This window comes from Atractosteus spatula, chromosome 20, assembly GCF_055471065.1.
Source record: "Atractosteus spatula isolate fAtrSpa1 chromosome 20, fAtrSpa1.hap1, whole genome shotgun sequence".
In the NCBI taxonomy this organism is placed as follows: Eukaryota; Metazoa; Chordata; class Actinopteri; order Semionotiformes; family Lepisosteidae; genus Atractosteus; species Atractosteus spatula.
In genome coordinates this window covers 10,211,250-10,238,982 of record NC_142725.1, presented here as the reverse complement: position 1 = coordinate 10,238,982, position 27,733 = coordinate 10,211,250, and the positions used below count along the sequence as shown (strand labels likewise).

The 27,733-nt window shown below is 40.2% G+C and overlaps 1 protein-coding gene across 1 annotated transcript in view; it reads left to right on the top strand.

The window, feature by feature from the left end:
- The window catches only part of vps13d (vacuolar protein sorting 13 homolog D), an 85,481-nt gene that overhangs the window by 45,119 nt on the left and 12,629 nt on the right, over window positions 1-27,733 (top strand). The window contains exons 46-67 of the mRNA XM_088938314.1: window positions 115-331; window positions 803-1,050; window positions 1,532-1,723; window positions 2,298-2,424; window positions 2,565-2,707; window positions 3,400-3,530; window positions 3,642-3,817; window positions 4,268-4,391; window positions 4,729-4,964; window positions 5,506-5,614; window positions 5,835-5,992; window positions 6,412-6,520; window positions 7,712-7,882; window positions 8,484-8,588; window positions 8,923-9,072; window positions 9,991-10,140; window positions 10,409-10,505; window positions 11,599-11,747; window positions 13,592-13,726; window positions 14,146-14,313; window positions 22,840-22,972; window positions 23,522-23,717. Of these exons, the coding sequence (XP_088794440.1) occupies window positions 115-331; window positions 803-1,050; window positions 1,532-1,723; window positions 2,298-2,424; window positions 2,565-2,707; window positions 3,400-3,530; window positions 3,642-3,817; window positions 4,268-4,391; window positions 4,729-4,964; window positions 5,506-5,614; window positions 5,835-5,992; window positions 6,412-6,520; window positions 7,712-7,882; window positions 8,484-8,588; window positions 8,923-9,072; window positions 9,991-10,140; window positions 10,409-10,505; window positions 11,599-11,747; window positions 13,592-13,726; window positions 14,146-14,313; window positions 22,840-22,972; window positions 23,522-23,717 (3,424 nt within the window). The remainder of the gene's footprint in view (window positions 1-114; window positions 332-802; window positions 1,051-1,531; window positions 1,724-2,297; window positions 2,425-2,564; window positions 2,708-3,399; window positions 3,531-3,641; window positions 3,818-4,267; window positions 4,392-4,728; window positions 4,965-5,505; window positions 5,615-5,834; window positions 5,993-6,411; window positions 6,521-7,711; window positions 7,883-8,483; window positions 8,589-8,922; window positions 9,073-9,990; window positions 10,141-10,408; window positions 10,506-11,598; window positions 11,748-13,591; window positions 13,727-14,145; window positions 14,314-22,839; window positions 22,973-23,521; window positions 23,718-27,733) is intronic.

Below are 27,733 nucleotides of genomic sequence, written 5' to 3'. Positions count from 1 at the left end.
AAGCATCTCGTATAGTACATTTCATTTTAGTCCAAATTACGAACACATGTATTGCCTTTTATCAAGAGAATTGTCCAAATGATATGGGTTGAATAATATATATAATCATGACAGAGCCTGTGGTGCTTCCACCCATCCTGCCTGGTGACTCCCTGGCTGTGCCTCTGCATCTGACCTCCTGGAGGCTGCAGGCCCGTCCCAAAGGCCTGGGTCTCTTCTTCTGCAAGGTGCCCATCCACTGGACCAGCGTGGAGCGGCCTGGTGAAGTCAGCAGCACCAAGAGGGAATGCCACTCTGCTGACTTTGAGGAGCACCTCAAACGTAGTTTCAGGTAAAGGCGCAGATCCTGGCTGGGCAGGGAGCTGCAGGCTTTGAACGCACACTGATGAACTGATGGATTGCCCTTGTTGGTAGGGGACAGAATTGTCCTGGGCAAGTTTGTACAAGAGAATGTTCTTCCCTCTTAGAGGGAACTGTTGATCTGTTTGCCCTAAATGTGAAGAATTTTCTCTTCTTAATGGCATGCTCAGATGTGTGTATTCTCCAGTTTTACTTGTTCAGTTTGATTTTACAACATGGTAACTTTCAGCTCTTTTTTTTGTAGTTTGAAGATCTCTTTTCCCACCGTTCTTTTTCAGGATGCCATGTAAAAAGACTTTTTTTTCCTTCTTTAAATAAACTGGTCTCACGTTCGTTCAGCTCCAGTGGGAGAATGTCTTCAAGAGTCACTTAAAGACAAAAGCGTTCCAGGTTTTAATTTTTTACGCCCACTTTCATCTGACGATTTTTCCTTCCTTCTCAGGTTCTGTGTCGTAATAAAGAAGGACAACTACCCTGACCAGCAACCTGCCAAGACGGCGTCAGGTGGCGCCAAGCAGATCTATCGCCAGCCAGGCCACACAATCTACCTGCTCCCCACTTTAGTGCTGGTAAACCTGCTGCCCTGTGATCTCATCTACTACATTAAGGGCACGCCCATCAAGGGCTCCATGAAACCTGGCAAGGAAGCTGTCCTGCATGCTGCCGACACCTCTCAGAACATTGAACTGGGTGAGGGCACTGTCCTCCTTTGGGCAATCCACAGAGCGCTCTCTAACTTGTAACCCCATGAAAGTTCTTAAATTATTCCGGTTGTGTACAATAATTTGAGCATACTGTAAAAGTTGCATTATGAGCAATAATGCTGTATCAAAGGATTTGCAAAACATACGTTTATTATTCTCTGCAAAACAGAAATGTGACTTTTTATACCCAAAGAACTGAGTCGGAGCTGTGTAGTTTTGCTATTTTAAGTATTTGTTTAACATTGGACTTTGTTGGAGAAAACATGAAACATGGTGAAAAAGATGTGTCATTGACTTTCAGATCCTAGTATATGTCTGTATGAGTTGCACATAGCTGGGTCTGCTTGGATTGTGTGCTTTGACTTTGATCTTCCAAACTGGTCTTATCATTTAGTAGTACAGTAGCTGTATGCCATCTGATACTTGCTTCACAGCTGCTAACCTCACTGTCCTCTGTCTGTTTTCAGGGGTGTTGCTGGAGAATTTTCCTGTGTGTAAGGAGTTACTGATACCTCCTGGCACCCAGAACTATGTGGTGCGAATGCGGCTGTATGATACCAGCAAACGGCTGCTGTGTCTGACCATTCGCATAGTCTTCCGTGCACAGGGGGCGCTCAAGATCCTCATATCTGCACCCTACTGGCTCATCAATAAGACTGGTATGCCACCCTTGGTGCCTCTGCAGCCTTGCCTTTAAACTACCAGCCCTAATAGAGAAATTCCATGTAACGTCGCTGTTCTTAAATTTCTGACTCATTTATGCTTCTTATGTTATTCACAAAGCTAAGAAGAATTATAAGAACCTATGCTGTTCACATAGGTGTTCTGTTTTCATAATTTGTATCTTTTGGTCTTGCTCATGCCTTACTTTGTTCTTACAATGTTTCACTCTTCAGTTTCACCTAGAACTATTTAGTTTCAGATGTTTTGAATTTCTTTCATTGCTAGGCACTGCACGGATACCTGATATGAGAGCACTGTTATTGATGCTATTGATATTTTTGTAAGATGTTAATAATAATAGCTCTTTACACTTATATAGCACTTTTCTGGGCACGCCACTTAAAGTGCTTTATGGATAATGGGGACTCCCCTCCATCACCACCAATGTGTAGCGTCCATCTGGATGATGCAGTGGCAGCCGTAGTGCTCTAGTAAACTCAACACACACCTGCTATCGGTGGGGAGGAGGACATCTCGGTCCTCTTACTGCTACTTTCTTTATTCTCCCAGGACTGCCACTCATTTTTCGCCAGGACAACGGAAAGACAGACGCAGCTGGGCAGTTTGAAGAGCATGAGATGGCACGCAGCCTCAGCCCACTACTGTTCTGTTATACTGACAAAGAGCAGCCCAGCATGTGAGTGCCCGACGCTGCTTCTCTTACAGTCTTTCTGTTGTCACCGTACTGTTTCCCTGTGTTTCTACAGAGAATGGAGCAATCTCTCATCTTTTACATGGATGTATCTGAATGTCAGTGTCTCTCTCGTGGTCACGCAGGTGTACCATGCGCATCGGGAAGGGTATTCACCCTGAAGGTGTGCCAGGATGGTGCCAGGGCTTCTCTCTGGATGGGGGAAGTGGAGTTAGAGCTGTCAAGGTTATCCAGCATGGGAACCGACCAGGACTCATCTACAACATTGGCAAGTCCCTGGGGAGCCGCTTGGCTCCATCCTATTCAGCTTTTGGTTGTGTTCTGGGCCTATAATACAAAATGGACATCCATCTGTCCAGTTCAGAACTTGCAGCAACAGGGGTTCTTATAGATGAATCGTGAAAGTCATTGGAAAGGCAATTATGAATACTCCCTGGCTGTGCCTATGCATCTGATGTCCTGGAGGCTGTGGGGCTGTTCCAAAGGCCTTGGGATTCTTCTTCTGCAAGGTGCCCATCTATTGGACCAGTGTGGAGCGGCCTGGTGAAATCAGTGTATAACAGAAATTGATGCAATTTTCATTCTGTTCCTTGATTCATTCCATTGCATTCGATAGGTCTGTAAAATTGCACGTTAACCACTTGAGACAAACAACACATCTCTGTTTAAAATATATATTGTCAAATATGGTAGGTGTAGTTTATCAAACAGTAATTATTTCGTTCAGTACATAGTAAAATAACATTGCTATAGATTTGGGGTGCCCTATTGTTACGGATACAAATGCATCTCTCGTTGTTTTTTGTTATTGAAAAAGTCTACGACCATCTTTTAAAATAGTTGTAATAATATTGAAATTCCTACACTGTAATACATTACAGTTCTCTAATAACTGAGCCTGCTGATTTTGTTGATAGAGCATCGATTGTTGGCCTTTGACACTAAGGATGTGATTTGCAGGTATCAATGTGAGGAAGGGTAAAGGTCGCTACAGAGACACCCATATTGTGACCTTTGCCCCTCGCTACCTGCTCGACAACAAGTCCTCCCACAAGCTGGCCTTCTCTCAGCGCGAGTTTGCCCGAGGAAAGGTGAGCCTTCTTAATTGAATAGGTATTTTAATAGCCTCAGGGACAAGTACTCTACAGTAGGTTTCAAGCGCAGACATTGTTTTGAGTTCTGTTTGACATTGTGTTTTGTAGGGCACCGTCAATCCCGATGGCTATATCTCTACACTTCCAGGCTCTAGCGTAGTCTTTCACTGGCCCAGGAACGACTATGACCAGCTCTTGTGCGTGCGGCTGATGGACGTCCCAAACTGCACCTGGTCTGGAGGGTTTGAAGTTAACAAACCCAAATCTTTCCATGTCAACATGAGGTAAATGCTGATTTCTCACTTAATGCACAGCACTATAGTGGTAGGCAACCTAGGCTCTTCCACTCCATTCAATGACAGAACTATTATTCAGTCATAATGTTAATTACTTAATTGATTCTTAATGACTAAATTACTGCCAATAAGAATGAAATACAAAACCTTAACCAGCCCCCTAGGTCAGCATTTTCATTTTTTAACATCCAAATGTGAACACTGACATCGCTCATTTCTCCAGTTTTGAACTGCATTTGGGATGCTCATGAATGATACTGACTGAGTGTGTAATGTATTGTGGAAATATAGCTGCTCAAAGAGGATTTTGATTTGTATTGTTTTCCATTTGGAGCAAAAGCTGACTAGCACTGATAGGATTCAGAGCTATAATTTTAAATGAATAGCGTGTGGCACTGTGGTAATCTCTGCACGTTTTTTAATCTTTTTATTTCGAAGGGACACTCTGGGAAACTGCTTCTTCCTGCGAGCAGAGATCACCCTGAAGGGGGCGACGTACCGCATCTCCTTCAGTGACACAGACCAGCTGCCCCCACCTTTTCGCATTGACAACTCATCTGAGGTCAGTTCTCCAGTTATGATGTCCCTTTCGTAGGCTACTGAAATGCAGTTTCCATATCAGCATGCTACTACAGTAAGGATTTGATCGAAATCGGTGATGTATCTGCCTGATCGACATCTGTCTATTCTGTACAAAATTCAAAAAGTTGGTTATGGTATGAAAATAGTATAGTTATCCCGGAAGTAAGTAATTAGTAATTAAAAGTATTATGTATTAGAAGTACATACACAAAAACTTCTCATTTTGAATACATTGAATGACAGAATGTAAATGTTACTGTCCCAGATGTGAATGGTGTCAAGAACAGTTTTCAGGAGTGCTCTGAACCTGTTTATAGGTGCCTATCCAGTTCTGGCAGCATGGGGTGGCTGACCTGCGCTTGCACACCGAGGTTAAGGCTGGGGCAAAGCTGGACTACGCCTGTGACGAGCCCACCCTGCCTCCCTTCCTCAGCCTCACTGTCAAGGGGGCTGGATCCTCCGAGGTCACTGCCGACATGAACAGTTTCCGGGAGTACAACAAGCTGTACTATGAGAACTTCATCTACATTGCTGCAGCCTACACGTTTTCCAAGTACGCGTCTCCTACCTTGTCATGGGACCACCCCTCCTCCACCATCTGCTAGTTATAGTGTCTAGTTGTTTGAGCAAACTTCATTAAGTTCACAGTTATGTGATGTATTACTGTACTTAGGATAAATGCATTACTCATATCTAAAGAGCAGTACTGTATGTACAGAATGATGTTGTGTTGTAATAGTATGGTTCAGGCTGGCTTCTACATTAAGCTCTTAAATCCAGAGATTGATGGGTCTATCATTCGCTGACTGTGCTGGAATCAGTGGTGCCTATTTAAAAGGAAATGGGTGGTTTTGATCAAGTATTTTGTAACAGTGAATTGATGATCCATGTTAATCTTTAAGAATTCATTTAGCCCCCAGATTATAGCAGAATCACTTCACTACTGTTAACTTCTAGCAAAGTAAATCTAAAAGAGTAATATCTGCTTTGGGTATGGCCAATGAGTCAATAGTCTGTGTCCAGTGCTTAGATGCACACTACATGTTTGTGAATGCACAGGGTTGTTTGTAACAAGCTGACATTTGGATCTTAAGGAGCCCAGAGGAAGGAAAAAGACCAGTGGGGATGAAAAGGGATATTCGCTGTGCTGAACTGGTGCTTGATGTTGAAACAAAGACCCAGAGAGTCATTCTCAAGAAAAAGGTAAAGTCCTGCACTATCCGTCTCTCTGTTTTCACACTTTGAATAACATGGTGCAGTTTTGTATTGCATATTTGTTTCTTTTGATTTTATGTCAGATTTATGTTGCCGCAGAACGTAAACACAGAAAGAGCACATTTCAAGTAGTTGCAGGAAGTCACAAACAATTTCATTCTCTCATTTATTGTCTCTCATATGCGTGCACATTCTTTCTGTCTCTCAGGAGCCTGGGAAGCGATCTCAGCTGTGGCGCATGACCGGTACCGGAATGCTGTGTCATGAAGGCTCCTCCCCCCCCCAGAGTAAACCCGCCCAGCCACGCCCCCTCGAGTCCTCCCTTGTTCTAGACATCGCCGGATTGGCCGCCGTCACCGACAACAGGTGAGGACCTACTTTACATCACCTCTCTTCGGATCTGCCTTCTCTCTTGGGTCGCACTGCGTTTCTGTGCCTTCACTTAATGCCAGGAATTGTTCAGGGTGGAAAATGGGGACAACTCCCAACTCTCGGGAGTTTTCAGATCCCGAAGAATGGGGCTCGTGAAACGTTAGTCTACCTCACCGCACTGAAAGAACCCTATCTTCTAATCTGTAATTTAAGAAGTGGAGCTTTGCAATTGTCTGCTTCATAAGGGAATGATGAAGATAAAGCTTGTTTTTACTAACCAAGTGAAATGAATAAACATGCCGGACAAGCTGTGAACAGCCTGGCTGTCTCTGTGAGAGGACTGGTATTTGGCTGCCATGGATATGGGAGAGATAAGAATGTCCCCTGTGTCCCCTGTCTCTTGGCTGTTCCAGTTACGAGCCTCTCATGTTGAGGAGACCGGATTCTCGGCGCAGCACCACCCAGACGTGGCACTTTAGCTCAGGGATGTTGACCTGTGGGCTTCCCAGACTGGTAGTGCAGGTAAGTCTCGGACCCCACCCGGCGTTTTTTTTGTCTGTCACTCTAGGCAGTCCAGATCATCTCCTTTCCCGCCCCCCAGCACAGTCACAGATTTCCGATTTTCTAGTATCTGTGGCCTTTTCTGTCTTGTCCGTGCTTTGACTGCTCTCATCTGTCTCTCAGTCTGTTCCTTTCTAACGGGTTGACTTCCGTAGGAAGTAGAGTGAATCAGAAAGGAGTGGAAACTAAGAGGGAATGCTTTTAAAATTGAGTACAAGGGGCACCTTTCCACAAAGGAATTGGAACTGGAAGAAGTTACCCAGATTCCCATATCATTTAGCTGTTAGTAGCCAAATAAGCCAGGTGAACGGCCTGCTAGTATTTCGGCCCTTTCTTCCATTATTATGCGGATCCTGTTGTCTCTCGACATCTGCATAAATTACTCCTTCCTCACTCGATCTGTAGATATTTCACCTACAGTATATACGGTATCTTGTTTGAAAAAATAGATGGGTATTTCACTGTGGAAAATAGCCAAGGAAATCGACAGAGGAAGACTGGAAATAATCATAAAATAATTTAAGTGTTAATTCACTCATATTTGAATGCTGGACATTTAGGTGTATGATATTTAATCTTTTAATGTAATATTTTCCATTTTTAGTTTTAGATTTTTATGTTTATTTAACAATGTTTTTCAGCAATATTATTTTTCAACGGAATGTGTTTTCAAGTTAAACTTTTACATTTCTGTTCCGTGAGGATGGGGAAAAAAATTAACATTAATAAAATACCTTGAAATAAGAGAAAACAATGTGTATGTGTATGCAATGTGTTGAGGAGGCCAAAGTTTCTGGTGAGCATGGAAACAGAATTAACTTTACATTAACTAAAATTAGAGCAGTTAAAGTATTACATAAATGGTTTTCACATAATGAAGGCCATAAAAATTAATATTATGTAAATATGCGATTGCCGAGTGTAGGACAATATTTTAAGGTATTTTCAACATTTTGTCACAGGTTACACATTTCATTTCTAAAGAATATTTCTGAACATTTTGAAGTAACGTTTCTCTAAAGGACATATTTGCTAAATCAATATCCTGTATTTCCCATGGATGCTGGAAAAACAAAGCTATAATTGTACTGAATTGAAATAAAACATGTTAGCGTTCTGCTTCAACAGGTTTGATCTTTTTTATCTACTCAGGTTAAGGCTGGGGTGTCAGGGCTGTATGATGGGGCAGAGGTGGTCCTGGGCCCTGATTCAGGTCTCCTTAATTTGGCCCCAGAACAGCAATTCATTAATCAGAAAATGCGACCTGGATCAGGGGTGCTGTCTGTGCAGGTTCTTCCAGATGGACCAACTCAAGTATTGCAGGTAAGTTTTAGTACTGCTGAAGTTCTGTATTAAATAAATTAAGTGGTAATGCTGTATAATTTCAGAAATAATGTTTCCAGATGACTCTTGGATTATGTTTTGTTCCAATTGTATTACATAGCTCCGTACTGAAAGCATGCATGCGTTTCGAAAATGTTCTTAATTGATGAAAATACAAGAATTACAGTATATTTTCCTGTGTATTACATGTTCAGTCTCATATTTAGTGAAATTTCAAGCATTTTGTGTGATTGTAGCTAAATCATATTTATTGTTATTTTCTTTTAACGGTCTGAACTAATAGTGTCATCGGATGTCTAACCATTAATGATATGAATATCAAACTTGCAGGTCTGTGTCTTTTAAAGCCCAGAGTTTGAATGTTTCATTTCCTTTTCAGAAATCATCCAAAAATCAGAATGTGGCCAGAAGTACCTAGTAATTAACACATTTTTCAACACAGTTCAAGTTTTGGTGATTTAATATTTGGGACAAAAGATCAGATATATGGCAGAAGAAATGCCCTGAAGGGCAGACTGAAGTGGGCTCAGCTTGATCTCTGTGGCACTGTGGTCCTAACAGCATCGATGCTGCTTTGCAGATCAGCGACTTCAACCAGCGCAGAGCAAACCGCACGCCCCCTGGTCTAGAGGAAGGTCTGGAGAGAGATACTGAGCAGCGGAGGCCCACCGAGCAGGAACTGGAGGTACAGATCACTCGGGGTGCAGCCAGTGTGCGCTCTGGGGCAGTGGTTTTGTTCTGTGTGTGTATACTTTATTTTCATACTATAAGATGAAAATAACCTAATACATATATTTGTCAAATTTCAGAGACCACTACTTGAATACTTAAATAATCCATTCACTTTGTCCTAACGAATTGCCGTATATCTCCTTTGTATATTTTTTACTGTTTAATCAAAGACAGAGTCTACGGTCATACAGTAACAGAACAGACTGGGTTAGCATGCATTTTTCCAGAGTGGCGTGAGAGTGCTTTTCTTAGTTTGTCTATGTAATCCAAAGTTGCTGTTTCCCTAGGTGGAGGTGAAGTTAGAGGAAGGGGTGGGTCTCTCTTTGGTCAACAAGCTGCCAGAGGAGCTGGTATTTGCCACATTGTCAGGCATCGATGTCCATTTCACTCGCACCACTGCAAGCCAAGTGCTGGAGCTCAATATAAATAATATCCAGGTAATAATAAATCTACTGCAGAGCTGTGATGAACATAACAAGCCTGTATCATCTCTGTATGTACTTACCTGTAAGAACTAAGTGGCTGGATACACAACACACCTTGCACTACTCAAGCAAATAATCCAGGAATATAAACACAGGATCGTAGCTCTAATCGCCTACCAATTGCAATAACATTATAACCTTGGACACATTGTGTCAACCTCACACATATTAATTTGAATTGCTATGACAGCAGTTAAGCACAGTCCTCCCTTTGATTATCAACTTGCTATGCATATCAGTTTTAAGAATGTAGATCAAGTTAACCAGTCATGCTTTTGAAGCTGGGATCTTTTAAGAATGGACTGAATATGATCCTTGGATCAATCGTCTACTGAAAACAAACAGAATAGATACGCTGACTGGCCTCCTGTCATTTTTTATATGTCTTGTGTTTCTATATTCTCATTATATGAGCAAGCCTATAGATTATATTAACATATTTCTTCCAATACTGGTGTATAGGTGTATAATACTGGCAGTAGTTTGGAAAAATGTTAACAATAACGTAAGATCGAGTTTGCCTTCACCACACAATATCCAAATATTTAAATGGCTAATACTCACATACTGCTCCACCGACACATTAAAACAAATAAAGTCTAGCTATGCTTTAGTAACTATTTTCACATATATACCAAGCGAACTCGGGCTGTGTTCCGCAAAAACAATAACTCACCAGTGGTAGTCTAGGATTCATACCATAATACCATAAGATCCTGCATTCGAAGAAAATCGACAGTATGCAATGCCACAACGTAATAGAGTGATCTATAGAAACCGTTATATTGATTTACCAGTATGTGATGTTAGAATATGTGAGCTTTTTTGAATCCTATCAGTGGTGCCTTAGAGTTTTTTTTTTATATATAGGTGGACAACCAGTTGTTGGGAACGACCCACACAGTGATATTGTGCGTCACTCCGACTCCCAGTGATATTGTAACCACCGACACTGGACCAGCCTTGCAGATTAATGCCATGAAAGTTCCAAGTAAACTACAGCTCACAGAGCTCTTCAAGGTAAAGCATGACATGAATTACATGAATTACACATGTAACTGAATAATTAATCAACAGGACGAGCTATTAAAAATACAGTGATGATGCATCCATTATAGTAATTACTGTACCTGGATGAAAAAGGTATGGATTTTTAGACATCAGTTTTACTTTTTTGAGGAATGCTTAGTTGTACCAAAATGGACATCACAAGTAAGCATTAAGTCAGTAATGAACAAGAAAAGATCCATATTAAACCCGTTTCTTAATTGTTAACTACCTCCCCCAGCATCTGATGGTGACAGCCCGCCGTTTTACAGTCATAATTGAAGAGAAACTCTTGCTGAAGTTGCTCAGTTTCTTCGGTTATGGACAGTCTGAATCAGGTATGTGGATGTCTTTTACATATGATTTTAACACAGCCTTCATTGTACACATCTCAAACTTGCAGGCACAACTAAGATTTTGTTTTTGTTTTTCCACATCTGGACAATTCCTTTGTCTTTGTGGAATAATACACAGACCTGCAGAGTCACGCAGTTAGCTTTACATTACTAAAACTGAAATAACCTTTGTCAACTTTTGACAAGGCTGTGTCTGTGCGGGGCAAGCTATCATTGATGTGACAGCTGGCCACTGCTCCATCCACCTGTCACAGTGTTGATTGCTTCAGTCACCAATTTGAAAGGAGATCTGGATCACCTGGAGACTATTTACTATATTGTTCATTTCAGGTGGTTCAGAGAGTTCTTTGCCTCTCAAGCTTTGTATTCTCTTGAGTCCCTGGCTTTGTTTTTCTCCCATGCTTAGTTACTACCTCGTTTCCGTAACACCCCTTGGCTTGGACCTCTGTGGAGTTATCTGGGTTTGGACCCTGGCTTGCCTCGATCTTGTATCGCAGACTTTCTCTTTGTGCTTGCCTGCTGTATCTTCCCTGGATCTGACCCTGTCTTTGCCCTGACTATGTTCATCAGATTTTCCCCCCTTCTGCTATGAACTGTGTCTCTTGGATTCATCTGTTTAACCCCTGCCTGCTCAAGGACTAAGTTGAACAGCACCACTTCCCTGAGCCCCTAGCCTGCTGCAGCACCTATCTGTCTGCGTAACTGTACCGCTGCTTCCCTAAGTCCCTAGACTGCTGCAGAACCCATCTGCCTTTGTGCAGCACTGCTGTGCTCTCTGTCAGCTCACTGCCTACAGTTCCCCGGTCTCATTCTTTTGTCCAGCTTTTGATTCAAGATCTTCTGCTCATCTCATTTCTCAACTGTGAAATGCATTTACGTTCAAGGCAGAATACACAGCTTTATTTTTTGAAGAATGTTTGAATGCTTGCTTCCATTTTGCAGCAGAACGTAGTCCCTTCAGAAATGAGGCTCAGGCAATACATCATTTCATGTACCTGTGAAGGAGTATACCAGCACACAGACCCCATTTTCAGGGCTTATATTCATTCACGCTTATTTTGTCTATACCACACAGAAGTGGAGAAGCTGGATGAGAATCTGTATGACAAGACAACTGAGGATGAAGGGGCTAAAAAGCACTACTACTTTGAGAACCTGAAGATCAGTCTGCCACAAGTCAAGCTGAGTGTCTTCACCTCCCACAAACTATCTCCAGAGCTTAAGGTATTTTCATTTCTGCTGGTACGGTTGATGACCGAATAGAATCCTGCTCCAATTAAAAGGAAATCCATTGTTTAACTGCAGTTTTTGCTTTTCCATTTTTTTTCCAGTTACAACTGGTAAGGCTTTATGCCTGCCACAAGGTGGTGCAAGGATTTGGTTTTCTCATTAAATCAATTTGTGAGCATGCATCATCACAATGTTTTATTTAAATATGGATGACAGTCATTTTTTGTCACTATTCCAGTTTGTAATTTATTTGTAATATTTGCTTTTTTTCTTTAAGGTCACTTGAAAATGAGTAGTGTGTTTACTTCAATTAATACTTCAGTCATACAATCCTAAGGAAGAATATTTTATGCATGTTCTGAGAGAATATTTGGTACCATTGTGATTCATTTATTTTTTCTTTATCAGTGTTCTGGAGTGTAGTAGAACACAGATTCAACCAGGGAGTGCCTGGTTCTCATAAATGAAGTTAGCACCAGTGTAAATATAAATGACTAACATTTTCAGTAGTTTTTTCAGACAGCATTTACCCATTATACCTTTTTATCAAAGCTTAAGTTTTTGCTTAATTGACTTAATGTTTGCAAGCCCTTTGGCTTTTTCTTGCAGTTTTAGCAGTATTTTATTGAAAAGAAGTACATTGTGCAAACACAGATAAAAGTGAAAGAGAAAAAAATATTTCAAAGAAGACATTTTTCAATATCACAGCAGCAAAAGAGCAGAACAGGATGGTGTCTCAGAGATAATAACAGTAAATGTTTTAGATAAAAAAAGGGAAACGGCTGATAAAGTTAGTGAATGTTTTATGCCAGTGTTTACCGAGGAAGAAATTGACAATATATTGTACCAGTTAAAGTAGTAGTAGTAAATGAGAACATTTCCGATATAGCACTCATCAATATAAGGGCAGCTAATATTTAAGTAATTATCTAGCCTAAATGATTTCCATAATATAATTCTAACTCACTTTTGTGGCAGTAAGATTCAAGGGGATAGTCTTCATGGATTTGGAAATGGCAGGGTTTATCTAAACATGTACAAGCAACAGCAATAATGGATAGGAATGTAATATGTGGTAGACTTCCAAGGTGATGCATGTGTTTGGATTATGAACAAGTTAATGGACAGGAAACAGTACAAACAAGGGGAGAATGGAGAATAGTTAAATTGGAGTGATGCCATCTGTGTCAGGACCACTGGTATTTCTAATTTATTTCAATTGCCTATATTCTTGTAATGCAGTGATGTTTGCAGATCATTCCGAAATAGGCTGATTGGCAAGCACTGTTGAGCTATAAAGGAAATCTAAAATGACTTATTTAAAACTCAAGAGTGCGCAAACAGCTGGCAGATGATCATTACAGTATAGAAGTGTAGAGTATTATATGCAGGTAGCAAAAACATAAACTATCGATTTAAGATGAATAACACAGAAACTCAAACTGTGAAAACAAACGTTTTTGTGTTGATCTAACGTTTTCCTCTCCAGCAATGTGAGGAAACAATTACAGTAAAAGGTAAAAATAGTGTTAGGATACATAGATTTAAATCAGTCATTAAGACTTATTCTGAACTAACAGTGAAATAGGAACCTGAGAATGCAAATGGACACAATGGGAAAAGTGCATTTAAAACTGAAACCAGGAAACATTTTTTACACAAATGGTTGTGAGAGGGTGGAACAGGCTACCCAGCCTTGTTACTGAAGCAGTTACCTTTTCCTTTTTTTTTCCAAAATGTGGAAAAATGAGAGTCTTAAACAATCGGCTACTAGCTGCCAGACGAGTTAGATAGACCATTGGTCCTCCTCTTATTTGTAAGTTTTATTTTATCTGCAGGCACTGAAGGGCACCCTTGGGTTCCCACTGATCCGTTTTGAAGATGCAATCATCAATATGGATCCCTACACTAGAGTGCACCCTTACGAAACCCAGGAGATCATCATCAATGACATCCTCAAACACTTCAAAGAGGTGAGTGTGGCAAGCCAGAGCTTGACAGTTCTGTGTATACATAGTTTCACTGCTTTTTGTGAATTAATTGCATTGCAATGACTTTGTGCCACACGTTTTCATTTTTGTAAGATTGAAGAAACCTAAAATAGAATTAGATCATACTGCAAAAATGTAAATTATATTTTTTTCACTGCTTAATTTGCAGTGCTGTTTGTGAACACTAGACAGTGTACCCCTATAAGACTGACTTTACACCAAGCAACACTTTCATGGCAATAAATCAGCAAGGCAAAACCAAACAATACATTTGAATTTTTAAATTATGATGTGTCTGCAGATGCTGTGCGTTTCAGTGTTTGTATATTCTATGCTGTTACATGTCAGTAGCTCTTTCCCTTGTTAACATGTGTCCTTGCATTTCATTTCTTTCTTCTCAGGAGCTGATTGGCCAGGCAGCTCAGATCCTGGGCTCCGTGGATTTCTTGGGGAACCCCATGGGCCTACTCAATGACGTCTCCGAAGGCGTCTCCGAGCTCATCAAGTACGGCAACGTGGGAGGTCTGATTCGCAACGTCACACATGGGGTCTCCAACTCTGCTGCCAAGGTAGGAGCCCCAGCGAGCAGCCCCTCACAGCTGTCCACAGAGATATCAGACGGGGAAGAGACGGCTTCCTTTCCTACTGTGCGATTATGACATGTACCATTGTAGCTGTGAGCGGAAAGAAATGGAAAAGAAATATAGCCAGTGCTCTGTAGTGGAATAGGGTGGTTGTGGTCAATTATATACAATAAGGTACTGATGCAGTTGCTGCTATTTGATGATTTACTAGGATTTTGTTTTTTACTTCCCTGATGGCGCTCATTGATGTCAATGAATCTGGTGCTGAGAACAGAGGGAAAAGCTGTGCCTTATAGAAGCAGCATAAACAACAATAGTTGCTAAAGAGTTTAGGTGCCTGTGATTGCCATGGCAAATGCTCTGAGCCTGACAGAATTTATTGCAAGACCAAACACCCAGGGGTGGATTGTAGTCAGGTCTTTGCTGTGGTTAGGCCATCACCCCCAGCCCCAGAGAGCTCGGCTCCAGCAGGACTTTTTGAAGTTGAGGACACAGCTCTGTGTGCCTTGAAAATCCCTCTCTTTCAAGAGAAGCCTGCTTAGTGTCAGCTCTGTTTTTTTGTTTGTTTTGTTTCCGTTTTCTTTCTCTTCATGGTAATTTATTCCTCATTACAGGGAGAGTAGATGGAATTGGCCACAGTCAGCCTGGCAGACAAAATGAGGGATTCTTTTTCTACCTCCCGACTGAAACAAGCCAAGCGGTACGGTTTCTGGCCAGGCCAGACTCCGAACTTGTTGTTGTGCGATTGATCAAGCTCCTTTAAACATTAAATTAATTTCCCAGTATTGTTAATCAGGTTCATATCTGAAAGCCAGAGAAAATGCAGAGTTATTATAATTCTTTTTATAAGCCTTTGCCTTTGTTTGCTTTGCTGTTTGTTTTTCCATCCATGACAAAATAAGTGTATTGCACCACTTGTTGGTTAAGTAACATTTAATGTTAAAACACTTTTCCAGTCCTGGAGTGTTGCTAATTACTTTATGGGTAAATAAGTCAGTTATAAGCTATGCTAAAAGAGCTTTAAGATGTTTTCTGATTTAGTGTGATCACGTTTTTATTTTTGCTTCACATGTACACGTTACAAGATCAATATTAATTTTGAATTGAAGCACAATTGGTAGTTGGCCTTTTTGTCGGGAAAATGGTTTTGCTTGTCTAATGAAACTGTAATCAAATATCTCCAATTTCATCCTCCGCATTCAATGCAAATATGAGAAAAGGAGAAGAGGCCTTGTAAGGAAAAAAAGCTTGTTGTTTTTTTTTAAACGTGGCCCCCAGCAGGGTTTTGCAAGGCTGGAAAATTCTACCCTCTGGGGACTCCTGTAGTGTCCACCATGCTGTCTGCAAAACAAAAGTGGTTCCACAACCAAGACTCTTTTTAAATACCACTGTTCTGCATTGTAAAAATTCCATGCAGCAAAGTTTAATGGGAAACCAGTTTGAAAAGGTATTCTGAGGTATCTTAATTAAATAGCATACCCAGTAGTGCCTTGAAGGGCCACTTTTGGGGAGTAAATATCTCCGTATCTTTACACATCCCTAAAGAATACTTAGTATTTTTGCATCTCCTCGTATTGCATTGATTGGACAAGGCTGCTCAGTCCCAGGGAGCTCCATTTATTTTTATAACCTTGGACAGTCCTCTGTTGGCCTTGCTTCTGCAGGCCTTTTTGTTGAAGTTAATTATATTTTCACGACCCGACTGGGGAAAGTCAGCCTCTTTATGAGCGGGTCTGCTGTGCTCATTCTGTGGTCAGTGGCTCTGCTCTGCTTAATACCTTTCCCAGGTTTCTTATGCAGTTTAGTTTAAGTAGTGTTCCTTGTTAACTATTTCATTGCACACACTTGTTTTTTTTATTGGACGTCATTAATTGGACATTTTTAAATGTTTTCCGTGTCGTAAAAGTGGCAGTTTTCAAGTTACATATATTTCTCGGTATGTGTAAAATATCTTGTTAGAAAATTGTTAGTTGATGATTCAATTAAATTATCAAGAACTCACAAAAACTAGAGGGTATTAGGGCCCAAGACCCAGGATGGCAAAGTTCTTCCTTAAATTCTGAGTTCTCATCTCTGATAGCATTTTTTATTGGATGGTTTATGTTTTTGTTTTTTGCACCAAAAATATCTCCACCAAAGGGTTCTCAATCCTTGTGCAGTCATCAGTTCAGTTGTCTAAGAACTTCTGAGCTTTTTTTCGTGTAGATTTGCTTCATCACCAATACTTCATTGCAGTCAGCTCTAATGAATCATTTCAGGAATGGTATATTCTACTTAATTCATATACGTATATAAAATATGTGCAAATTTATGTGTAGGGCTTCTATCTTTAAGTGTGTATTTTCAAGTAACACACCACCTCCCTTTAAACTGTAACCACTGCTTTTTAAGCAATCTCAGTTTCCTAATGAGGAAAAAACCCTAAACATTGCCTGATTTTAGATACTTCTTGCAAATCATTAAAACTGTAAGCTCTGCTATTTTGTGTTTCAGGTCCCAGATATAAAGTAAGTACATACGGTAGGTACTTAATACTGAAATATTATTTGTCAGCAGATCTCTTGTGCAATGTCTGACAAAGAGGTACAAATACATACTGAAGTCTTAATGAGGTTACAACACAAGATAAACTGATTTGGAAATGAGCTATCAGTATCACCCATCAGGCAGGTTCCAATTACAAATAAAGGAGAAACAATCGGCAGTTCTGCCAAAATATGAACTTAAAAGGAACTAACCTTGTTTTAGAATTATTGAACATTTGTGGTTTTAGTTTGAAACCCAAAATATTATATCACAGCCATTTTAAAGGAGGTGTCGCGCGATGATAAGACCAAAAATCAGATGCCCTTATTATAAGGTATCTTTTCATTATCTCTTTGAGTTTATCTTATTGCAAATGAAGTGTTTACGGACTTCCCACACTTCAAGATGCTTTTGTAATGGAGCACATTCTATACAAATAAGAAACATAAAGTGTACATCCCAAAAAATAATAGTTTCTAATTGCTCATGAGTGTTTTTGTTTGAAGTTTGAAACTTTTAGAAATACTTTGACAACAAGAAGATACTTTGAGAAGGAGGGGAAAACCATTTCATCTAGGCAGAAAATGATTGATTAATGTGCATAAATCGCAAAAACAAAACATTCCGGTACGGAAGAGAACATTAAATAAACATTTGGTTTTTTTCTCAGCTCCCCAGTATGGTCACATTAACAATGGGCCTGGAAAATCCCTGAACTTTACAGAACTGCTGCTTCAACAACGATCCCCAGAGAAACCCATCTTTTCCAGCTTTCTGTTTCCTTTCCCCTAAATAATAACGCTCCCGTTTTCACCTCTGCAGTAGTTATGATATGTGACCTCTGAAATGTTCCATGTTCAGCCTCACTTTAATGAACATCCTTACCATCTGTTCTCAGTCCGCCATACGTTCACCTTAAGAAATTACCACCCCAGCAAGGGCATTCTTGAGGTCTGCAGTGCCTTTCCCCTCATAAAGGATTTACCTCATCAACTATCTGTGGAAAGTTCACCTTAATCTCCCCCTTTAACTTTTATGAGCAATAAACCAGTCCTCCTGTCCCTCTGATCTGTCACTGCCCTACTTTAATGAGTCACTAAACTCCTCCAGCTATGCCCTAGTCCTACATGTACACGCCATGCCCTCTGTGAAGACATGGTAAAGCTGTAAACTTGAAAGCACTCTCATCCCCCAGTTCTCCTTCCCCCTGAGAGAAGGAGGATGAAGGAGTGGATGGGGGTGGGGGGTGGGGGGGGTGGCTGGTCTCAGATCTGGAAAGTGTATTGGTTTAGTTTTAAAAAAAAGTGCTGGCCTCCGGATGAACTCAACAGGGACTTTGCTTGCTGGGGTCATCCCAAGTTCAGGCCTTGCTCTTACTGACTCTCTCTAGTGCTCGCTGTTTATACAGGACTCCGAGCTCCAGCAGGGATTTTACAGGGCTGGTAACACAAACCCAGTTCCATCAGGCACCTGCTGGAGTCCGTTCCAGGGGGGTCTTTTTGTTGTTTTTTTGGGGGGGGAGTGTTTCTCTGAGCAAGATCAGGTCAGCTTGTGGGAAGAAGAGGGATGTCCTCTGAGACAGACCAATTAGACGCTGATATATTAGGCAGATGGGGAAGATACATGATAAGGATCTTGGAGTTCAAAAAGTTTGTGAGCTTAATATGGAACAGTGGAGGCGGGAGGGGTATTTTTTTATTTTAAACTCTTGTTCCTTTTCAACTTTCTGTAACCCCCTGCACCATCATAAGCTCCCTTTAGAGGGTCACTGTGAGAAATAAATGGAACTCTTAAAAAAACAAGCTTTAAAGCCCCTGAGTGTTTTGTGTGGTATCAGTATGGAATAGCGAGTACTGAATACTTCCTTTTTGCCATGTGGGGGATTGAAGTTTGATTTAATTTGGACATATTGTTTTCAGGCATTGTCATAGTAGCACTCAATAAATAATACCTCTTTAAATGCAAGCCTGACGTGTTTCTGCCTGGCTTATGCTGTCGTAATTGTTTTAACAAATACTGTGGATACTTATGTGCTCTGGGATATTTATTTCGTGTGTCCAGGAAAGCTCCCCTCCATACACTCACCAGAACAAATGTGTCAGATCAGAGGAATCTATTCTTCCACACTTGTTTATCCAGTTGTTCAAACCTTGTATTGATCCCAGAACTTCATAAAGCTGTTTTTGTTATTTGTTATCGCCGTTTACTTCTACTACTTCTAGGTTCTTTAGTATTTACTTCTCAGCCTTTTCAACAAACCCAATCCACTGAAACGTCAGAGCCTTAAACATTTACACTTGCTATGTTAAATGTGTGTAGCTTCTATTTTCATAGCAAGGCCAACGCATTTTAAAGAGAACAAATATAATTTTGTACTGAACAGTGGTAGCTCCATTTTCCTTGCAGATGCAGCCACTTGTGGTCACCAGTTGGACTAGCATGGCATTAAACAGCATTTTGTATTTCAGTGGATATTTACAAACCTTTGTCTGATTAGCTGCTTGATGTTCAAAATGCTTCCCTAACTGTATAGGAAGGCTGTTGGCTTTCAGAGAGGAAGGTGTGTAGATAGTTGAGGCCAGGAGACAGACAGAGCCTTTGATTGAGACAAATGAGAGGTAATCAGTCAGTCGGCACACGGGCTTGGGGTTTGGGGTGGCTAGCTAATCGGGCAGTTCACACAAACGGCCCTGCAGGGGTTCTTTGGCAGGTTAAGTGGTCTGGCCATTCGTGTCAGGAAGGAGGTTGGGACAAGAAGTTAATGAGTTGAGTGGAGACCTAATTAGGAGGCAGGGTTCCAGGGTTGTAACAGGCTAGAGTTATGGCAGGAAATGCAAATGGAAAGTCCCACAGACACACTGACTGTCTCGGCCTTGATCACAAAAGACAGCTGCCAGTTAGGCAGGCTCCAGGTGGATTCCACTAGGACAGTGGCCTCAGCAGCTCAACACAAGGATATTTATGTGAACTGGGCTGTCCATAGGGAATAAGAAACCACACTTCAAAGCACTTTAGGTTTCAGTTGGTCTTCATCATGAATATTTGCTGTACTACAGTAACCTCATTGAGTTTGTGACTCATTGTGACTTCATTGGTTGACAATTAAGATGATCTGAGCCAAATCATTGTCTGAGTATAGTATAAAGGTATACAACTGTTATAAACAGTTCATTTTACAAGCACTAGAGCTTTCTGCATGCTGCATGTCCAGCCTATTTTTTTGGATCTTGAACTTTTGATCAGTTATTAGATTGTCACTGACATTTGGTTCATTTCTATAGTTTTAGTTTTAATTAGTTTTAACATTGGCACACAGTGGAGCGGACTGAAATATCCAGAAGTTAGAAAACACAGATTGAGATCAATACCAATTTGTAATTGCTATTTGTTAATCAGCAATAGTAGAGCAAGAACTGTACCTGAATTCCACAAACATCCTTACCATCTTAGGCGCATTATAGTTGGATAGTTATTGGAAAATATCTTAGTCACTGTGTGGCATTGTTCAGGCTCAAAATGGTGAGATCTGGATATCTGGACCTTTGCTCTGAAAGTTGCCTTTACTAGTTGTACACTCCGTTCACTGTAGACCTGCCCCATAGTCTGTGACCCAGTTTGCAGTGGAAGCTGTGATTACCCATCCAAAGTGTTCATCATGTGGTTTAAAGACAGATCTTTACTGAAGAAACCACAGAGGAGATTTTTTTTATGATGTAGAACAGTGGATGTGTGAATATGGAATAAACTACCCAGCCAAGTTGAAGAATATACAATAGACAATATAGATTAAATCTCCTCTTTTATTCCCAGCTATTTCAGCTCCAGGCGCTGTCCAGACACCTGTGAGCCCAAAATTATCTTTCTAGACTTATAAGGCTAGGTATTTAAGATATTCCCTGAAAAAAAGCAGTGTGGCAGTGTTCCGAATTCCTGGGATAAGAGTTCTCACTTTTATCTGGAATGGCGGCAGAGCCCAGAGTTCATGATAACCTGGGTCATTCTAATGAATTCATGATGAATTATGTGATTTCCAAGAAAAATAACAATACTGAGACTGAGGCTTTCTTGGCCACACTGGAAATTAAATGAACCTTTGAAAAAATATGGCAGTGTGCAGAAACGAAATATCAGCAATATTTCTTTCAAGTTAATCAGAACTGATTGTTCAATTTGCCAGTAAATGAATCTCATATTTGCTGTCAAAATGCAGTTCTCTCTCCTGCCCTGGCTGATGTGTTTCCTTATTTTTCTGTGATTTACTTTGGAAAGTCTAGACCTTTACATGGCAAAATATCTTTTTGCCTTTTAATAATATTTTCTGTAGATTTCGTGTACAATTTAAGAATCTGTGTAGGTCATCACATGCATTTGAATTGTATCAGTGTTCATATCACATGTTTCGAATGGCAGTTATTGAGCACAAGGCTGGATTTATCTTTTCATTTAACGCATAGAACTCTCTCTACTGAGATTATACTGTTCATTAATTACAAAAACATATTGCAACACACATGCTGTGAAAGTCGCTTTTTTGTCTCTCATATCTGATGAAATTCAAATGCATTTTTACTATTCCCATAGAAAAGAGGTGATTAAAGACAGAAAACCACAGTAGTTCTTGAGACTAACTCAGTTAAATTATTTACCTTACAGACCAATTGATACAACATCCATACAATCTCCGGTATGTCAGGTTTACATAGATAAGCTTAAACAATGCATGGATCAGCTGGAAAGCTGGAATTGGTGATGTACTGATGTGATTGCATGGTATTATTGTTGACTGGAGGTTCTGGTCACAAAGTACTTGGCTGTTTGGTGTTAGTGTGTATGTGAAGTATTCATCCCTCTGGGGAAAGAGCTAAAATATTTAGCTTTTATAGGGGAAATGTATGTTTGTAGTATTTTAACAAGGGGAGTTCACTTTTTTGCAGAGGGGACCATCCTTTGTAACAAGAAGGCTGCTAATTTTAACAAGGGGGATTGAGATTTCTCTTTAGTTTGATCTCAGGATAACTTCCAAGTAGGACCACTGTTTGCCAGGATAAGGGAGTGTTCAATAGTTCAATAGAAGAAGTATTGGTAATAAGTAATTTGACATATTTCATTGAATAACTACTAAGCTTTCTTCACAAAGGGATATCATTTACATGTGCAACTGTAGATACTTTGATCTGTGGGTCTTTTTTATTTAAAACTAGAACAAATTAACACATCCTTGTTTGCTTTCCAGTCATGACTTTCCTATTTGACAAAAAGCCGAAACTGTATTCAAAAGCATCACGATAATACGATTCAGGTGTAGTGAAAATCTGTGGCTCAGATGTACTAAAGGTTTGCTTTACAAGTAATAAACCTGTCACAGATCAATCGGTAGCATGATTATATGAAACAGAACTAGCACAATGTTTAAGAATAGGTTCGCAAAGGTAAGTCATCGGTGTTTCTCATTGCCAGTGGCAATTATGATAATTACATTTGCATCAGTCATTTTTAAGAACTCTGAAAAGCACATCTCCTGCTGTCCTGCTTCCTGTTCCTGATTCTCTAGTCCTGGCCACTGTAATTGCCACAGTGGATAAGGAGACAAGTGAACCAACTTTTTCCAGCCTGGACTATGAATGCCATAGTTAAGAAGTCCCTGTTGTTTCACCATTCTGTCATTTGATTTGAGAATGCACAGTTTTAAATCGGCTCTTTAAAAAACAATATTGGACTTCCAGATCCAATTTTCATTTCCTGCCTGCTGCTTCATTGCTGGTGCTGGGATGTGGTCCCTGTGAGGCAAACAAACATATGGGCTGGAGTATAATATACAGACGCTGTTTATTCGGAAAACTGTTAAAATGTTAAGCTTGCTCAAGTGTCACGAAATATATTTCAATTAGTATATAACGTGTTTCGGCACTTTGATGCATCTCAACTTTAAACAGCATTATGTTCATGCTTAGTGCATCTGGAAAACATTGTCTTTTTCTGCTGCAGTTTGCAGGGACCCTGTCAGATGGGCTGGGTAAGACCATGGACAACCGCCATCAGACAGAGCGAGAGTACATCCGTTACCATGGCGCCACGAGTGGAGAGCACCTCGTGGCAGGGATTCATGGGCTAGCTCACGGTAAGTGGCAGACCAGAGAGATGGCACGTCTGGATCGTTTCGCCCAAGATCAGTGCAGTCATTTAAAAGACTTTGTTTTGTTTTAACACGAACCTCTCTATGTACTTTGTAGTCAGTGTTACAAAGAGGGTGCAACAAAAAATAAAATGGAGGAATAGCACAAGAACACAAGAATAACACAAGAAGCATTGTATTGAAACAATTAAGAATAGTCAGGCAGTAAGGAATATATGTAATGTGAAGTACCAAAATGAATGGAGGTATTAAAGAAATTAATCATACTGAGAAGTGGTGGGGTGGTTTCAGTAATGGAAAGCAAAAGAACTGTAGAAAGTCTAATTTGTCCTGTTGCTAAGGTAAAAAAAATTATGACTTGGAGTTTATCAGTTCTAGGCCTGGTTCTGTCACTTAGTCATTGTTTGTTACTTGAGAAAGCTACTTAACCTTGTTGTTCTTGGTTCTTTGGATGAGACATAGCAACTAGCATCCAGGAGAAGATGCAGCAGTATTGGTTGAGCAGATCAACCACTTGTGTTTTGTGTTCTGCAGGTATCATTGGCGGTTTGACCAGTGTCATTACCTCAACTGTGGAGGGGGTGAAGACCGAGGGTGGTGTTAGTGGCTTTTTTTCTGGCCTGGGCAAGGGGCTTGTTGGCACAGTCACCAAGCCTGTGGCAGGAGCCCTGGACTTCGCTTCAGAAACAGCCCAGACTGTGCGTGACATGGCCAGCCTCAGTAATCACAGGTACGTACATAGTGCATTTTCTTTTCTAAATTTGTATTTCTTTGTAGGACATTTGTAAAAGAATTCAGCAATGCTTTCTATCTACAAGCGTTTGTTTTGTTTTTAATTAAAACACTGCACTGCAGTAGAACACATGACAAAAGTACAAACAAATCTCCCAGTAAATTGGCCAAAGAAAACAAACTGCTGATTCAAAAAGTACAGTAAAAAGATATTTAAGCATGGTTTAAAAATGTCCTGTCGGAATCTCTAATGGATTAGGACAATGACAGTGTTCCACAATTGTGGAGATGAACAAGAGAAGGCTGTGTCACCCATTGTGTGGAACCTGTTTTTGGCAGAGTAAAAAGGCCTGAATCAGCAGATCTCAGGTCATTTAGGACTATACTCATGGAGTAAGTCTTTAAGGTAGCTAGGAGCTAGACTTTTCTTATGCTGTAAGTTCTTAAGGTAGCTTTCAGTTAGGCTCTTCAGTACCGTAGATGTATGTAAGCAGCAGAACCTCAAATTCTTAATTTAACAGGGATCCAGTGCACTTTTCACATGACAGGAGTTGTGTATATACTGAGGCGGAGTAGTTTTAGTTAACACATGAGCTGTGGATTTCTCAACATACTTAAGTGTCTTATTTTCTTTTAGATATCCCATTAATTAAAATGTTAAAGTAGTCTAACTGTGCTAAAATAAGACATGTCTAATTTTTTCAGCATCAGATAGAATAAGGACCTTACCGGCACTGTGTTATGTAAATGGGGGAAAAATAATACCCTTATGATTAACACCAGCTCTTCGTGGTTATGAGCATGCTTGTGAAATTACGCTTAACTGATTTTTAAATATAATTCACAAAATATGAGCCAAATGAATAAATGTTAAGCAGCTGCTTATAGGGCATAAAATTTGAAGATTGAAGCAAATTCTGCGGAATGAAGAATGAAATAACATTCTTGTTTAGCTCTTTATATTCCAATCCCAGTTTTCATTATATGCTTTTAGTTACGGCTGTTTATAAGAACATATGTAAGTTACAAATAAAAATTCCTCCTAAATCTGTATTGCATCTTGGCTGCTCATAGGTGCCTCAGTATCTTAAATGTACCGTTCAGTAACGTAAGAGAACATACAGGAAGTCTGTTTTTACGACAATCTACCTATAGTAGATTGTCTAAACCAATCCAAATTCACTTTAAACCATACATATTCTAGTTTAGTGGTATAATCGTGGACCCTATTGTATGACATGAATGAGAATGCTACATGAATGAGCTCAATCAAAATAGATGGATTTTATTATTCTGGTAGGTTCTGATAAAACATCAGTGAGTATTGAAGAAGTTCGAGTAGGTAGCTGTGTCAGCATGCATAGCCTGCCAAACTACAGGTTTGTTCCATTCTGAAAGGTGTGTGCTCCACAGCCAAAACATTCTCTTTCCTTTTCCTTTCATCAGTGAGTATTGCCTAACCTATGAAGCAAGACTTGTTGGTTAACCTGGTATTTTGCACAGACATCTTGCGTTGGCACAGTAACTAGGCACGCTATGCTTTTCTTATAATAACCAAGCATCCCTCACCGCCATGTGCTTTTAGCAGGTATTTCTAAAACGTGTAACAGTCAGACTCAAATTTTAGTTCAAATAAAAACTCTAGCGATACCTTAAAACACTGCAGCACAACAGAGATCTATGTTATATGCACTGCTTCCTTTCCAAGCTTCTTTTTGACCTTCATTAAAGAACATTGAGCTTGGTGAACTTTTATTATCAGCTTGAACTACAGGTTGTATTTGCAAAAGGTGTCTGGTATGTAAAGTGTATCTGTAAAGAAGCCAGGAGTCCTTACTTGCTACTTCAATGGGGTCGCTTTCAAAAATTAAAATTGCAGGGCAGGACCCGGAGTGAGGTGGTGTGCAGTTTTCTGGGCCAGCAGAAAGAATGAATTACTTTCCTGTCCTCCCAAGTCACACAGGCTGATAGCGCAGTGGAGGGAGGGAGAGGTGTGTGAAAGGATGAGACCTCCGGGTGAACTGTGTTCCCGTGAGCTCGGTGATCAGAGGGAGGTTGTCGGAGCGTGCCTGAAGCAGTGTGCCCGTGGGTTCAGCCAGAGTTCACACAGGAAACGTACGTGATGTGCTGCCCTCAGCGGGCACAGCCTGCCTTACCAAGGCAGTGTGACACAAAAACAAACACCCACATGTACAAAGCAAGGGCTTCGTATTAAAGAAAAAAATGCAGCCCTCAGGACCTCTTCACTGCTGTTTGCAGCTCTGATATTGCCAACACGCAGCTCTGCACAGCAATATCTCTTCAAGGCAAGAGTGGCATTGAGGTTTCTGCTCTCCGATTGTACTACTGTGCAATAATAGGCAAACCATACAGTAGGAGTAAGAGGGATGGAAATATATTTACACCCATTCTGATACTTATGACAGATAACTGTTTAAAAGCTATAGAGTTTTATCAGTTTGTTTTTTAGTTTATAACAGGTGTGATTAAATATAAGTGATGTTATGATTTCACAGAAATTAATGTAATAAATAATGAGCAAAAACATTCAGGAGAATTTCTCTCTTCTCATATTGGAGCTGTGGTTAGAGATTACAATAGTTTCACATTATCGTAGCGTACACCAGCACACCTCAACTGTTCATATCATCAGTTGTGTTCCAGTTGACTTTAAATAACCATGAGAGATTTTGTTTTTCGAACACAGGCAATAATTCGTTTTGTCTCGGAAATAACACACTTGATTGTATAACCACTCAGATGGGCTGCAGTTCCTTCTGCTTTCATCTGATAGCCGAATTCTCCCGGCAGCGCTCACTACAGTACTACATAGGGATTCAGATCACAACCAAAAAATGTAATGCAAATTTGCATGCTTAGATCGCAAACAGGAAACAAACAAGTAAATGAAAAGCAGACGGCAACTGTGAGCTTGTGTATCTGTGCTGAAGGGATTGTGGGATTGTCCGCACTCGTTGTGCTCTCCTGGCCTCCCAGTGAACTCTCCCCCCCTTCCCCACCCCACCCCTCTCTAGTCTCACATGCATACGCTCCTTAGAGCATACTCCAGGCACAGATCCAGGGCCATCTCGGTTACAATCCCAAAACAAGCAGGGGGGTGTAATTTAGAGGGGGGGGGGTGCAAGATTTTGATCTGATTTCAGCATTTTTTTCTGTCACTTTAGATTGCATTGCATAGCTGCTCTTCTTCAGTAAAGAGCTTTCTTTCTTCTGGTACACAGTGTGTCATGTTTGTTACAGCCATTGAAGTTAGTGAAGGCAATTCCAAAAGTCTCTTTAAAAATTAATCCAAAGGGATTGCACATTACATAGTGTTTAGATAATGAAATACTGTATATAGCTGTACCAAAACATTGCAGAGTAACAACCACAACACAGAAGGCTGCTGATGTGTCTCATTCATTAGACTATATGAAAGTATTCTGGAGCCCTTCATTTGTTTTTCATGAAGGAAGTAGGAAATTCAGGGTGGTCCCATGCAGGTATGGTCTTACAGCAATAAACTGAAGTCAGTATTTTTTGCTTTGGTCCTCCGGTTAAAACATAAGCTCTAATGTTCCTTGCAAGTCTCCTTAATTAACCATGCTTTTCCACACAACTTATATAGCTGGTGATACCGGGAAAAAAAAACGTAGAGCACACTATAGAAAAGAGTTAGAAAACTTAAATCTTAACAGTAATTAAAATAGATTAGTTTGATTATATGTTGTACTGTAGACAAGATTAGTAAATGATGCCTGGAGGAAAACAAATGTTTAGAAACATTTTAGGCTTCATAACCTTTGGCTGGAAAATTTTATTCTATAACATCTTACTGGACATGAAGTCATCATATTTTGGGAATTGTTCTTATTAATATGAAGGAAAAGTTTTAGTTTCCATCAAGACTCATCCTGAGGGTGAATGTGAAAGGGGGAGTTTTGTTTCTGACTTTTTCAGGAACAATACAAAAAATTAAACTTTGCTGTCAGCAATTAAGCAATTATTGTACAT